A 16,813-nucleotide genomic window follows, 5' to 3' on the forward strand; every position below is an offset into this window, starting at 1 on the left:
CAAGTTACAAGAATCTTATCTTCCATCCAAAAAGATACGTTATCAAATATCAGGGCACAGAGTTCGAATTTAAATTAAAAACTGTATGTTATTTAGGATTTTTATAGGATTTGTGTAGAGTTAAGTCATCCCTAGATCTTTTGGCCTTGCCCAAAAAAGAAAAAATAAGTCACTTTACAAAGTGTAAGAACATTGCATGATTTTAATAATGCTTTTCTTTCAAAAAGCTTGGAAGTACTATTAATTTATCTTGTACAGAAGAAATAAGACTGAATTAGTCTGCTATTTCTGCTATAGCAAATTACCACAAACTTAGTGACTTAAGACAACACAAATATATTGTCTTACAACTCTGAAAGTCAGAAGTCTGAGCTCAAATCAAGGTGTTGGTGGGCTGAGTTCCTCCTGAATGCTTTAGGGAAGAATTTGTTTTCTTGTTGCTTTCAGCTTCTACAAGCTGCCCTTGTTACTTCATTCATGGCTTTCATCATCCTGACCTTGGACTTCCTTGTCACGTCTCCTTCTCTGACTCTCCTTCCTCCCCTTCTCTGTTATAAGGGCCTTTGTGATTATATTGGGCCTACTTGGATAATCCGGGATAATCTCCCATCTCAAAATTACTGACTTAATCACATCTGCAAATCCCTTTTGCCATGAGCAGCAACATACTCACAGGGTCCAGGAATTGGGATACAGACATCTTTGGGGGAGCCCTACTCTGCCCACTGCAAAGACTGTTGCTAATTTTCACACACAGCACATCTCTTTTAACCTGTATCTCAGCTCATTAGTATTCTGACAATTGAGGGCTTGCAGTTTTTTCATTAGATTATTAATGTTTGAGATTATCGCTATTGCCAGTGTACAGGAATTAGAATTAGTTATGGAATTTGAGGGGCAAAATCTTCAAAATGACTAATAAATGACAAAATTAAGTCCTCATTAAGATTGAAGGGGTAATTTGACCTCACAAGGAAAGTCCTTTTAAACTGGGCATTCTGAGTTACCAGCACCACTAAATTAATTAGCTAAATACTTCCGAGAATTTCCCCAATTTGTCTCAGTGTTAAAGGACGGTAATATATAGTAAAGTTCATTGATAATGAACTTGGATTTTTTTTCTGTTTTCTGAAATCTTAATTTGGAGCCACAATTCCCTAGACAAAAACTACCAGACATGTCCTCCTCATTCTTTAAATCTCAAAAGTAATTGAATTTGGTTAAGGAAAAAAAAAAAAAAAAGACTGTGTGCCATTATCAGGTATTTCAGCCAAGAAAAAAAAGTGAAGTTGATTTGCCCTTCTCTCTTCATTTCTGTAGCAGTCTCATAAATTTTGAAATGCAAATAAAGAACTCAAAGTTGTACAACCTTTTCCATCCTTAGAAGGCATATCTGCAAACCTAACGACATTTCACAAACATTTCGTGTGACGATGGATGCTGGCTCTGGTGGGAACAACCTGGTCTGGAACTATTCTTAGTGGTCAGTGTTTAAAGCATTATACAGAATTCTAGCATCATTTTAGAAATGATAACCCTATTGCCTTTTTGTACACTAGAAGGAGAAGAAAGGCAGCAAGTGTGAAGGAAAGTGCTTTAAAGTTGGAACGTTCATTTTCAGTCTCCCTCTTGGGGTTCCTAGCATGCTTTAAGTTGCACCACAAAGTGTTTGGACTAATACTCCATGTTTTAGCATTACCTTGAAACAAACATCTAAATTAATTATAAATTACCTTATTTCAACTCTTCTGAGCTTTATAGAAAAGAATGATGAGAAAGTGATGGATGGGGGTGAAGGGAGACCCCAAATCAGGTGGTTCCTTTTTCTGTAGTAACTAGCTCCATGAGTGGGTCTGAAAATAAGATATATTTCCATTTCTTGCCTTTTATAATTCTAACACTGGATTGATATAGACGAGCAAGGGGAGATCTGAGTGGAGCAGACCTCAGATGGTTCCAAAGAGCCATTTTTAAGTAATGCCCTCACAGTGTAAGGATTGTCCTTAAGTGACATGGCTTAAGAACTACTGTATCTTACTGATCTAAGGTAGATTTTTTTTTTTTTACATCTGAAGTTACCTAAAATCAGGATTTGTTTTATAGTTTATGGCATCTTACAATTAATTGACAATAGTTTTCTTTCACCGTAGTACAGGAGGGAAGGTAGCCTCAGACAGTTTTGATGGCAGGTTACCCATGACGAAATACAGTCTTTATTATAGTGCTTCATTGAAGGGTTTTCTTGGATACCAGCACACTTGGTTATTTCTGTCTTTAGCCAAATGTCTTTAGACAAATGAAGCCAAACTTTATTTCCCAGCTACACACCACATTTAAAGAAGGTTTAGGATTCCCATGTACCAAACAATAGGTGTTGGGAATTCAGGACTTGGAGGTGGAGAAGAATGAATTCCCATCTGTAGATGTTCTTGTAAGTAACCAGAAATAGCTGTCCCTTTTGTGCACATGTCAGAATGACATACATTTGATGAATGACACTGACAAACCAGAAGCAGTCGATTAACCTTAGCAGTGTCCTGTTATAGGATGACAGGCAACTTTTTTTTTAATACTTTACTGCTTTTCTGAATCTTCTTTAATGAATAGATATTACTGTTGTTTGTTTCTTCAAATAGTAAATACTCCATAACAAGATAGAGCCACCCTTGGGTCAAGACAGTAATAATAGTATCATTCTTTTTATGATATTTATCAAGTTGTATACTTTAAATATGTGCAATTTATATCATGTAATTTGTACCTTAATAAAGCTGGGTTTGTCTTCTTTTCTTTTAAGAGTCAGAGTTGAAAAGGTAATTTCTGTAGTGGCAGTGTGACACAGTGCAGTGAAAACATAAAGCAGATGAGTCCGTCTGAGATTCAGGAAGGTTTTAAAGAGCAGGTAACCCTTGAGCTTTTTTGTTCTGTACCTTGAAGAAAGAATGAAGTTTGCCAAGCAGAAAACAGAAAATGGCAGGACACGCATCCCAAGGACAAGGAAAGGATGCAAAGGCTTGAAGTACTCTTGCAGAGCGGCCGTGACATCCCTTTCAGCCCTGCGATGTAATATTTTGTATACATATCATCTCCACTGCTAACTCACCAGACCCCAGGCCCTGTAGGCAGGGATTTTGTATACTCACTCTGTAACCCTTAAGGTGCCTGACAGAACCTTGCGGCCCTTGTAGAGTGCTCCCAGAGGGGGCTACAATAAGAATGTGCAGATGGGGCTAGCAACTCCCCAAGCATCTACTTACGGAAAGCAAGGGCCTTTGAGAGAAAGTAGAGAAGAGAGAGAAGGCCTTTGAGACAGAAGCTATAGGTGTGTGGGCGCCTGAATGTCTGGGTGGGGTGGCAGGAAATACAAAATGGGAAGGACTTAAGTGCCTGGGCCTTTGGGAGGGAGGGGCTTTGTTTCCCTCTGCTCTGAACCCAGCCTGGCCCTGGCTCAGTGAAGGATAAAGGGTCTGTACACTCTGTGGCAGCCCCAGGGTTTTGCAGCTGCCTGGGCAGAGCAGGACTCCTTCAAGAAGCAGCAGCCACCAGCCCTGTTGTTGGCCAGCAGAGACTTAGAATGAAGACAGTGTCGTGTGGACATAATCTTGGTAGGGGCCTCATAAGGTAACTCACACCTTCTACTAGCCCACTGGCTATGTGCTGGCCCAATGTCAATGAGAATGATAATGGGGTATCATTCATACCCACAGAGTGGCATGGTCTAGAAACATTGGGGTTAGAGTCAGTATTTTCAAGCTAGTATTTGTTGGTTCAGTGCACCACCCAGAAGACATTGGTTACAAACATGGCATTACATATTAAGACAAAGTCTTTATTTTATTTTGCCTCTCCAGAAGTCTCCTTCTCTATAGAAGGGCAGACTTTTATGGTGATTTTTTTTAACCAATTACTTTAACTGTTTTCTGCCTCTCTTCACTGCCCACCAAAATAGAAATAATAATCATCATTAGTTACACAAATATTTTAGGTAAAATTTGAAGTCTGTGATCTCTGAAACACATGATCTTGCAGTATGTGATTATAATTCAGGTTATCTGTGAGCTTACTTTTGGTTCTCTGCTCAAGAGTCTACGGTCTGTAGTCATCGTCTGAGTTTTAGGATGCCTAATGTGCATCAAGAAATAAAATGAGCTCCTTCCCAAGAGTGTGAGCAAACAGTCTCACAAAAATTCCTACTTTTTCCTTAATTTGATGCAGGTTGCCTAGGTGGCTCAGTCAGTTAAGTATCCAACACTTGATTCCAGCTCAGGTCTTGATCTCAGGGTAATGAGTCCAAGCCCTGCATTGGTCGCCACACTGAGCGTGGAGCCTACTTAAAAAAAAAAAAAAAAAAGAGTGAACTTAGTGCTGAAAACTGTCTCAGTTACCATTCTCGTCTATTTGATGGTGACAGAGTGTTTACCTCTCTAGCACAAGACACCTGCAAGATGTCAAAATCTACAGATGGCTCAGAGGAGTCAACTACATGGGGCTCAAAGTTCTTTTCATGTATCAAAGCTAACACTAATTTATGTTCAAATATAAACTCTAAATTAATTAGAAAAGGTAGAAAACATACCAATCCATTTGGAGGATTTATCCGTGGATGTCTTCTTAATAACAACTATCCAAAGTAGGCCCAAATTATTTATTTATGAGGATTGTACTTTAGCCCATCATTTCAGGAACAATATTTCATCTTAATATACTGTTTCCAGGGACGCCTGGGTGGCACAGTCGTTAAGCGTCTGCCTTCGGCTCAGGGCGTGATCCCGGCGTTCCGGGATCGAGTCCCACATCGGGCTCCTCCGCTGGGAGCCTGCTTCTTCCTCTCCCACTCCCCCTGCTTGTGTTCCCTCTCTCACTGGCTGGCTATCTCTGTCAAATAAATAAATAAAAAAATAAAAATACACTGTTTCCAAAACCTGAATCTCAGGTTGAGAGTTGAGCTTGTTTTTTTTCTTCATATGAATAGCTCATCATTACTAGCATTAACATTAAAAACATCTGTGTATGACTCAGTCTGTTTAACAGAACGGGAATCCCTTCCTTTCCCTAGTTCCCACCCAGCCCCTACCCAGCAGTCTGGCTGATTTCATACTGTTCCAGTGGAATTCCTTTTGAAAACATCACATGGATTTGAATATGCAACAAGTCATAAAGGACATCTCCTGTCCCCTGACAAACATATTTATGGAGCAAAACTCTAGTAAAGTACATTAAACCATATAATAGAAGTTCATTCCATTTCACTGGACTTTTGTCCCATGCACTAAAATTATAAAGAAGTTTCACTGGATTTTATGTGCTGCCCCTTATTCTTTTACATTCCTACCGTCTTGATTAAGTCATTCTTTCCTAACCCTCCCTTATATTTCATGCTAAATGGGAATTTTGCAAGTAAAAAGGATGTGAATTCCCAAAACAAAAGTTAGCATTTCACTTTAGTGCAAATAAACTCAGGTTCAATTGCTTTTTACCGAAACAGTAACTAAACTCAAAATACTATGTAGTACTGACTTTCCACCATTGCAGGTCCATGGAAATCTGTAATAATCTTTCCATCCACCAATGTGAGACTGACAACAGTTGTTCGGTGGATTGTCCCTGGTGGGATGGTTGCCAGCCTCATCTGTAGAAAGGTGATGAGAGTCAAAGTACATTCAAAGGGAAGTGGGTTAGATTAAAGGTCAGTAATATAATAATTCCTAAATATATGAACTAAAACCATAAACCTCATGGAGAAAACATAGGGAAAGTGTATGACTTTGGATTTGGCAGTAGATTCTCAGATATGACACCAAAAGCATGAGGCATAAAAGAAAAATTAAATAAATTGGACTTCATTAAAATTAAAATTTCAAAGGAAATTATCAATAAAGTGAAAAGAAAGCTGACAGAATGGGAGGAAATATTTGCAAATCATATGTCTGATATCCAGTCTAGGATCCAGAATATGTGAAGAACTCTTTCAACTCAACAACAAAAAGGCCAAGAACCCACTTTAAAATAGGCCAAGTCCTTGTATAGATATTTCTCCAAAGAAGATATATGAGAGCCCAACAAAAACCTGAAAACATGATCATCATCAGTAGTCATTAGGGAAATAAAAACCAAAACCACAGTGAGAAACCACATGTGCTGAGATGGCTATCATAAAATTTCTTAAAATTAAAAGAAAATAACAAGTGTTAGTGAGGATGTGGAGAAATTGGAACCTTCATACATGGCTGGTAAAAATCCAAAATGATTCAGCCACTGTGAGAAAACAGTTGGCAGTTCCTCAAAAAGTCTCGTATAGAATTACCATTCCATTTGTTTGTATATACCCAAAAAGATTGAAAACAGGGACTGAAACAAATACATACACATGTGTGTTCATAACAGCCCTATTCACAATAGCCAAAGGGTGGAAACAGCTGAAATACCCATTAATGGATGAATGGCTAAACAAATTCATGTATATACACACAATGGAATAGTATTTGGCCATAAAAAGGAATGATACATGCTATGATATGGATAAACCTCCAAACATCATGCTAAGTGAAAGTAGCCAGACACAAAAAGTCACATGTTTTATGATTCCACTCCCTGAAATATCCAGAATAGATAAATTCCTAGAGACAGGATGCAGATTGGTGATTGTCAGAGACTGAAGGAAGGGGGGAATCAGGAGACATTGCCTAAAGGGTAAGTTTTATTTTAGAATGATGGAAATATTTGCAACCAAATAGAAATAGTGGTTATACAACATTAGGAGTGTACTAAGTGCCATTGAGTTGTTCACTTTAAACATTGTTTCAAGGTTTATTTATTTTTATTTTAGAGAGAGAGAACATGCACAGGGGTGGTGAAGGGCTGAGGGGGAGGGAGAGAGAGAGAGAATCCCAAGCAGACTCCATGCTGAGCGTGGAGCCTGATGTGAGGCTCGATCTCATAATCCTGAGATCATGACCTGAGCCGAAAACAAGAATTGGACACTTAACCAATTGAACCACCCAGGTGCCCCAAAATCGCTCACTTTAAAGTGGTCAATTTTATGTTATGTGAATTTCACTTCAATAAACAAAAAGTCTATAATACAAAAGCAAGGTGCTTGTGAACTACATTTCCAGAACTGCTTAGTAAGCACACTGATATAAATGTTTCTCTTTACAGTGTCTGGTAGAGATCATGATTAGTGAATAAGGTCTGAATGACCAATAAGATGTCTCATATTCAACTTCGATTTTGAAAGTCAAAATAAGAAAATTAACTAATGTTTCTTGTTCTTTTAGGACTCTCAGCTTGTTTCCTCCGGACACAATAATCCAAGTAAGAAAGACGTCTCTCTTCAGCTTCCTATGTGGGGGTGGAAGATAGAGGGGTTGAGGAGGGGAGGATGTGTGCAATAGACTTAGGTTAAGAAGAATTTCACTAAGAAACAAAATCAGGTGGTGAAAAAGAGGGCCATTTGTTCAAGTGCTGCCCAAATGGGTAAGATTCTGGAGTGCTTCTCTAGCTTTATTCAAAGGGAAGGAGGACCAAAACATAAAATGGTGAATTTCAAAGCAATCCTGGGAGGAAGGAATATAATGCTTTATTACAGTCAGTCTCTGATATATGTGGAGGGGGAAAAATCTTTAAAGGCAGCTAGTGAGTTATCTAAATTGAAAGAAAATGAGTGGGCCAAGAGAACCAATCAGAAGACCTCAAAATAAATGACCTTAGAATCCATGAAGAAATTATGCTTTCTTCCAGAGACAAGCTGCAGTGTCTAGGAAGCAGTTTTCTTACTGAAACCAGTATCTAGTAAAACACGTGGGCTTCATCGTCAAAGAGGATGTTATCATTCCATGAAGTAGTGTTTTAATTCTCTTCTTTGTCACTAGTAATTGGTGTTAATATCTTCCTGAGCATTAAAAATGCATATGCTAACCATTCATGTCGTGAAAGCACACTCACCAAGACTGGGCATTGTTCGTCTCACGACCAGCCACTCAGCTAGGAGCACCCCTTGCCAATTACAAAGCTACGTTTGAACATGAAAATGGCTCTGAGCTAGTAAATGTGTCTTTGGAACTGAGGCTCACCCACTGAGCATCTGTGAGGGAGAAGGCTTGAGCTGAAAAGACATCCACACAAATGTGTTAGAAAGCCCCAGACTTTTAATGCACAACTAGAGAAAGTCAGGATAGGGGGGATGGTGGCATCATGATACATAGGCAATATCACTTAATTATCCCACCTTCTTTTGGGATTTGCTGTGAGCACAGGCACTGGTGAAGAGATGAAAGGCCAAGGGACTGGAAATCTAAAGAAAATGATAAATTCAATGGTAAGAAAAGGACTTAAAAGAAATGCCTGATTAAGTCCATGAGATGTGCAGTATCAGCATCATATGCTTTATGATTATGCTACTGAACATACTAGAAAACTAGAGCATACCGAAGAGTTGCCATTACTTTCCTATTTCTTTCAATTTGAATTTAAACAGTTCAGGGTAAAGGGAGAATATAATTGATGTACATTCATTGTACTTGCTTGAGCTTAAAGAGTTTTTGACATGTAGAACAAAGGAAATAGCTCTTGAGTCTCTTCTGTGTTCCAGGGCCTTGACATGTAATTTCACTGAATCCTAACCATAGGCATATAAGGTAGGCATTACCATCCCTGTTTTACACATGATGAAAATGAGATTTTGAGCTTAATAAGTAACCCAAGGTCACATGGTGAAACAAAAAATGACTGCCAGGATTTGTATTCCAGAAACTCTACCCCAAAGACAACAGACTGTATCCCATTGCCTTGACCCCTAAAAGGTTGCTTCTGTCATTTCACTGTGAGTTTGAATTCTTGTCCAAGAACTATATACTGTGATTTTTGTATGCATCTAGGGTATTTTTATGGCATGTCATAAATCCACATGCTTATACTGCAATGTAGATGATGTAAAGCAGACCCCATCTTCTACGGAATGTAGGGTGGCACCTGCCTTGTGTGATCCACTCTCTGTCATTTCATTGTCTATGGACATTTGTGATTGGCTTCCTCTTTTCTAGGGATAGGGAGATTTTTTTTTTCAAATAAATTTCTCCCTCAAAGCCAAGCACATCTATAAAAAGGTAATATTGCTATTTAAAAATCTGAGCTTTTTCTATAGATTAAAGCACATTTGAAACTTTAGGGGAGCTAATGCCACCAGCATTTCCAGCACTGTTTCTTGTATTTGGTTTGGAATCTTTCCAGTCTGGAATGTATTTGGAATTCTGACTCCAGCAAATATGTAGAAAATAGAAAAAACTGAACTTTAGAGACACCAAACACAAAATGTATATGTGTGGATTGACTGACTGTCACTTTTGATCAGTGCTTTTTTTTCTTTTTGAAATTAGAAAAAGTATGTTATGTATGTAACTAAGGGAAAAAAGTGTGTGAATTAAACATAAATTCTTTTCAATCTAAATCTTTAAAAGGTAGACGCGTTAGTCAATTTGTTGAATCAATGATTAATATATTATAATATAGAAGTTTATTAAGTTTAAGACACTAAATATTAAAACAGATGATGTGTGTCAGTGTTTTTCAAAAGTGAGCATGTCCTGTTCAAGAGGAAGAGTAAGCATAAGCAATTCTTCCCCTTTCTTCAGGATCCCCATTTAAATAACCAAAAGCAAAAGTAATAGAAATAAATCCATAATAGCACTGAGAACAAGAAGGGATACCATCAACAAACCAGAAATTCAGTTGAGTTTTTGGAAAATAGAAACAGAAAAGACCATACTATTTGATAATCCTGGCAGAGAAGATCATGACCCAGAAAAAGAGAAAAAGGAAAATAGTGAAACAAACAGGAGCAAGTTCTAGTAGTGGTGGGAACTATCTTAGGGAGCTCCCAAGAAAGACTCCATATTTCCATTCAACCCCAAGAAAGAATAGATAAGCATGGATTGTGGGCAATGACAGGAACACCTGGACCATTCTTCCCCGATTACCTCCATGCCCATCCTAACTGGTTCTCGTAGAGAGCATTCAGTCTGGTTTTTCTTCACCCCATCCCCCAAAAAAGGCCCCCCCCAAAAAAGTAATATTTATTAAAAAAATGAACAGCTGACTGGAAGTCCTAGTTGGGGGCTGATAACTAAGAGAAGCAGAGCGGATTCTGAGATGATGATGATACCAGACCTTAAAAATAGACATATATGAATGGTAGAAGAAGAGTCGTGTTTTCTCAAGAAGGAAATAAAAATACTACACACTCAGAGTAAAATACTTCCTACTTTTGTTGGGGTGTAGGGGGAGGGTCAAGGCTCCCAGCTTACCTTGAGGCCTCTCTTCTCCTGAACCCTAAATGAAGGCTTCCAGTCACAGTACCCTGTGCACTTACAGAGCGCTCTAAATCAGCCCTTCCCTACAAGGCAGAAGTATGTTAGGAAAAGAGATAAATGTACTAATACAGGAAATTCACACCAATTACCTTCATTAATCAACCCATTATCATTCAAAAATGTGAATACATAACAGAGCACCAAAGAGAAGGAATGGCCCTGAGGGTATCAATCTATTCAAAGAACAGAAGAAAAAATTTCAAGTGTCATCAAAATCTTCAGAAAATTTTGAGATTATTTGTATTAAATATAAAGAGAACAGATTGGCATGAAAAAGAAGTAGTTGCAGAATAAATGAGCACTTGAGAATTTAAAATATGGTCAATAAAATTTAAAAATTTAGTAGAAGTGATAAGTAGTAGCTGAAACCTAGAATCTAGAATATAAGGTTGAAAACATTTTTTTCTGGGTATAAAGCAAAAGACAGATGGAAAATATGACAGGAAGGTAAGATACTTGGAAAATCAATCAGGATGGAAAGGTCAAAGTCCAGCTAATAGGAATACCAGAAAAAGAAAAAAAAATGGAAAAGAATAAAGAATAATAAAAACAGAATTCTAAGGGAAATGAGCTATCAAAACCACTCATATACTAAACTTAAAAAAAAAATAGGGGTTCCTGGATGGCTCAATCAGTGGAGCATACAGCTCTTAATCTTAGGGTCATGAGTTAGAGCCCCACATTGGGTATGAGATTGCTTAAGTAAATACACTTAAAGAGAAAACCACTCATCTATAAGAAAACAAGAGACCATAAACAAGAGGAATGAAAAACAGATAGCAGAGAATTAGACCTGCAAGGACTTTTGAGATTGGAATTACCAAGCCCATCGCTTCTTGGCCTTTTGGCTAAGAACAAGTGGAATTACCAAGCCCAAAATATATATATAACATAAGTGCTTACTTTAATTTCCAGAAATGAAAGAAAGGGTTGAAAATGTGGTAAAGAACAAGATTTGAAGAAGTACTAATCAGAACCTCTAGAAATGAAAAAATAATAATAGGAAATAAGATTTCCTTGGTCAGGTTTAACAGCAGATTGGACATCACTGAAGAAAAAAGTTATGAATTGGAAAACTGGACTTCAACGATTATCTAGAGTACAGCCTAGAGAAACGGCAAATACAAAATGGAAGTTAAGAAACATGGGGGATAAAGTGAGAAGGTCTAACATATGCTTAACTAGAGTTCCAGGAGCTAAAGGAACAGAGGAAATATTAAAGGAGAAAGTGGCTGAGAATTTTCCAGAATTGAAAGACAGTACCCCACAGACTGAAGGAACTCAATGAATGATAAGCAAGATAAATAAAAAAGAGGTCCACACTAGACACATTATAGTTAAACTGCAAATCACAGAGATAAAGAAAAAATTCTTTAAAATAACCTTTAATACCGTCAGAGAAGCAACAATTAGACTTCCAGTGGACTTTCAACAGTGGAAATGGGACAGTAGGATCCAACAGACAGCGAACTTATAACTTCACTTTTGTATGTGTGGAAATTAACAAGCTGATTCTCAAATTTACTTGATAGAACAAAGGACTAAGGGTAGCTCAGACACTCCTAAAGGAGAACAAGTTTGGAGCCTTGCCTTACCAGTATTAAAAATAAATATATATTTTTAGTTAAGTAATGAAGATAGTAATAGACAAATTGAGCAATGAAATAGAATAGAAGACCCAGGAACAGACCCACAGATGTATGAAAACTAGATTTATTACAGAGCTGATAATGTAGACCAATGGAGACAGAATGGGCTTTTTAATAAATAGTACCAGAATAATTGGTTATTGATAGGGAGAAAAATGAAATTAACTCCTACCCTACAGCATATACAAAACCTATTCCTTGTATTTTTATTTTTTAAGATTTATTTATTTATTTTTAGAGAGGCAGAGAGTGGGAGAGGTAGAGGGAGAGAGAGAATCTCAAGCAGACTCCCCACTGAGCATGGCGCCTGACATAGGACTCGATCTCACGACCCTGAGATCATGACCTGAGTCAAAATCAAGAGTCAGACACTTAACCGACTGAGCCACCCAGGCGCCCCTATTCCTTGTATTTTTAAAAGACCTAAATGTTAATAGAAAAATTATACACTGTCAAAAGGTAATATAGAACACCTTTCTGATGTATTCCTTAAACAAAATAACAAAGGGAAACATTGATCAATTCATGTACATTAATATTGAGAACTTATAATCATCCAAAGATTCCAGAAAAAGAGTAAAAAGACTCAAACTGGGAACAGTTATTCCCTGGGGTGTGTGTGCATATATATTTATATATATTCCTGAAGACTTTTATCGAGACAATAAAATGCTTCTATGAATTAAAAAAAATAATACTCCAAAAATGTTTTTTTAATTAAGAATTAATTAAAATTCTGTGACACAGGCAGTGTCACAAAGAGCAAGCATAAAATCTCTACCTTACTGGCATGCAGAAATGCAAACACCACAAGGAAATTGCATTTTACATTATTAAGTTGGAAAAAACTTTTAAAGTTTAACCATAAATTAATTTGGAAACCAGTTTAGGATTCCCTAGTAAAGTCGAGACTATGTAAGTCCCATGTCCCAGAACTCCTAACACGTGTACAACGAAGGAAGCTCACGAATGTTTGTAATTTATCATTCATATTGAAAAAATAAATGCCCATCAAGAGTCAAATGAATAAGAAAATCATGGTAGAGGGGCGCCTGGGTGGCACAGCGGTTAAGCGTCTGCCTTCGGCTCAGGGCGTGATCCCTGCGTTATGGGATCGAGCCCCACATCAGGCTCCTCTGCTAGGAGCCTGCTTCTTCCTCTCCCACTCCCCCTGCTTGTGTTCCCTCTCTCGCTGGCTGTCTCTGTCAAATAAATAAATAAAATCTTTAAAAAAAAAAAAAAAGAAAATCATGGTAGAGTTTTATAAGGAGATGCCGCACAACCACGAGAATGAGTGAACCAGTGCTACAAGGCATCGTGATGGCTGAATGTAAAAACCGTAACATCGAGTGACAAAAGCAAGTCCCAGAAGAAGGCATACAGTGTGCTTCCAATTATGTAAAATTTAAAATCAGGAAAAACTAGAGAATATTTTATCTAATAATTATAAATAATAAATTAATGGGCGGTAAATTCCATCAAGAGAAGAAAGGGAATGATTCACACAAAATTCCATTTCGAGGTAGCTGGTAGGGAGGGCAGAAAGAGGATGTAAGCCCAGGAGGTTTCTGGGTTGTTTCTTGGCAAAAACCCATTTCCTGGCCTGGAAGGTGTTTTCACAGTTAACTCATTTTAACTTTTTAAAACTGTATATATACACTTTCATAGACATATATATTTTATGTACCCTAAATTCAAGCTCTGTTTAACATTTTTTTTTAAAGACTTTATTTGAGAGAGCTCGAGAGAGCGCACGAGCAGGGAAAAGGGGCAGAGAAAGAGGGAGAAGCATCCTCCCAGCTGAGCAGGGAGCCCGACAGGACCCTGGGATCATGACCGGAGCTAGAGGCAGACATTTAACCAACTGAGCCACCAGGTGCCTCTCTGTTCAGCACTTTTTTAGGAAAAGGATAGCCTTTCATTGGGACAGATTAACATGTGGCATGATGAAGTATAAGAATGGGAATACATTTGACCTAAATGCCAGGAACACTTGCCTTCATTCAGAGTTAGTGACGTTCCCTTCTGTATATGTCCAGTCTTACTACTTTGTTCTTTAGTGACTAATATTTAATCATTATAATATTGTAAATCTGATTATTGGTTTGTAATTTTTCTAATGAGCCTACAGGCAATTCCAAAAATTAAATTATTAATTAAATTAATATTAATGAGGGTGACTCATTAATAATTACTGAACAGAATATAAATATTTTAAATCTTGGCTATGCAGAAGGAAAGGTATAGCTGTGCAGAGTTGTGTGCAATGGAGGGAGAGAAGAATAAATGAATGAATTTCCTCATTTCACATAGTATAAAGGAAAAGATTGTGTGAGCAGTTGATTAATCAAGAAATAGGTTAAAGTTCTAAAGACCCACTGGAGGCACTAAATAATAATAGAACTAGTGAGAATTGTAAGCAGAGGTGGTAATACTTTAAGTACCTTATCTCTCACTTTTCATATCAGAAATCAATAACACTGTCTAAAGTTGATATATCTAGAAACAAGCATATCACTTAGCATAGTGGTTGAAGGGCTAACAGAACTAAAAACAAAAGCAAGCCAAGTCATTACCATGAACATGGGTTGCTTTTGTTATAAAGAAAAGTCATAGTATACAGCAGAACTTTCCCCTGCAGCAGAAGGGATCCTAATACAGGGGTATTTCGATCCCTTTTCAACAGTCTTTAGTCCACCTCGTAGCCCTGTTGATGGAGAGTGCATACTCAGGCAGTGCAGTCACGTTACGTGTTTAAAGGGCATGAATTAGGTGTTATTTATCTTTATGCTTACCAGAGTGCCCAACGTATAAGTCCTCAGTGCATTGATTAGTTTAAAAATGTAGCTACTGTAATTTTTTTAAGTGGCCTACTGGGGCCATCAAGCTGTTTCCTACCTCAAACTGCACATTCATCCCAGTGGTGAGTGCCCCTTTCTCCTCTTCTCCCACTGAAGCAGGGGTTCTGTATTCCTGACAGGTCACGAGACAGAAGACATATACTGAGCACGTAGTGTATGTTAGACACTGTGGAAGGCTCAAGGAGACAAATATGGAGCGTCCAACTGAAAGCACGCATATGGCATACACATAGACGTACCTATGCATTTACGTGTGTGTACAGATGTATAGATCCTACGGCTCATGTTTGTTGCCCTCTTCCTCTCTGTAATTATATGCCATGTGCAAAATGACCACAGTGCTCCTGAGCCATTCTTTCGTGTCCAGTTTCTCAATGATCAACGCAGGTTTCCTCCGAAGAGACAAGTGTGGTATCTATCATGAAAACAGCTGAAATAACCAGGGTGACCGACACAGTCTTCTGTGTTGGCTGCAGGGAAACATCTCCTGAGCTCCCAACTAAGAATTCTTTTGTTGGGAGTCTTCTAGTATACATTTGTTATTTTCCCTAGGGTCCTGGTAAAGGGACTATGATTCTTAATGTCTGATGCGCATGAACATTTCAAGTGAGCTTCGGAAATTGCATCACCTAAAATTTCAAGATGCTGGGGAGAATTTTGCATTTTATTCTTTATGAACGACAGACACAGCTTTAATCCCTGTCTCCATTCTGAGCTTACTTTTCCCCAGAAAGGTTAATTCATTATCAACACTGAAGTCGCTGAGAACGCCCACTCTCCGGCCATCCGTAAATGCCCCGTTTGGCCCCATCGTGTCCTTCCTCTTCTGTTTTCCCTGTTGCCACAACATAAGTGCTGCTAAGAGCAGAGGCGAGCAGCGGCAGCTCTGTCCCTGCGCTGATCCAGCCCACAATGCCTGCAGCCCCAGACCCCATGTGCAGTAAGGCCTGTGCCCTCTCATCCCGCAGGCTACTTGGCAGCATTGTTGGTCAAGGTAAAACATCCTTATTCAGACATCCAAATAATTGTCTCTGTGTATGTTATTGATTTCCTGTGTCTCTGACAGAGGTTGTTTAGAACTGTTTACCATTGCCCACTGCTACAGAACCTGCTGCTTTACATTCTTGATTATGATTGTATGTGGGGTTACTACTGGCGGCTATAGACTTGGGAAAGTAACCAGTTGTTCCAAATTCAAGGGAAAGAAATATATCAATATGGTTGAGAAATTAACCTCCATTTAGGCTTGTCTTACATAATGCAGGTGTTACAGCTCTTATTTGGGGATTCTGGCAGGAATCATGGTTACTTAGTGGAAAAATGATTCTGGAAAGTACTAAATTAGGTTATTTTCCAGCACTAAAGCCAGCTGATGAGGCCTTCCATATCTCCTACATAAGTGCACCACGAACTAGCCTGGAAGACAAAAATATAGTATAAAAGTATGAGCTTTAAAGCAAGTTTGTTAATTTGCTGCCTCTATTTCAGTATGGTTTCATCTGTACAGGGGCTTCGTCTCATTAGTGTTTGTGATCGAGGCACTTAAATCAGTTTTGTGGCTTTTTAACAAAGTGACTATCCCTCGTGGTTTCTCTGGCACTGTGTAGACATATTAACACCGAGTTATATCTGAGATAGATGTGTGAGCTACATACGCAGCCGTGCCTTCTTTTCCTCACAACTGTTTAATTTCCTATACGAAAAAGAGGAGACATTATAAAGTCTACTGTGAAGTTCAGTTTGAATGATATCTTTGGGTCATGTTCATATGTAATTTAGGGGCTCATTCCTGAGACTAGGTGACCACAAGATAATGTCAACTGCTGACAGGGGGCTCATACAGTGCTATAGGCCTGAGGTTCTATGAGATGTTCAGGCCTGACTTAAAAGAACAAAGCAAGGCAAGTTGCCACCATCAGGCCCAGTTGCTACAACC

General features: G+C 38.3%; 1 protein-coding gene across 8 annotated transcripts in view; it reads left to right on the forward strand.

Moving 5' to 3' along the window:
• AFF3 (AF4/FMR2 family member 3) overlaps positions 1 to 16,813 on the forward strand; it is a 522,207-nt gene that overhangs the window by 328,811 nt on the left and 176,583 nt on the right. For all 8 annotated transcript variants that reach the window (XM_034658987.1, XM_034658988.1, XM_034658989.1 and 5 more), the window contains one exon: positions 7,278 to 7,314. In XM_034658987.1, the coding sequence (XP_034514878.1) occupies positions 7,278 to 7,314 (37 nt within the window). The remainder of the gene's footprint in view (positions 1 to 7,277; positions 7,315 to 16,813) is intronic.

Source organism: Ailuropoda melanoleuca, chromosome 4 (assembly GCF_002007445.2).
Source record: "Ailuropoda melanoleuca isolate Jingjing chromosome 4, ASM200744v2, whole genome shotgun sequence".
Lineage (NCBI taxonomy): Eukaryota > Metazoa > Chordata > Mammalia > Carnivora > Ursidae > Ailuropoda > Ailuropoda melanoleuca.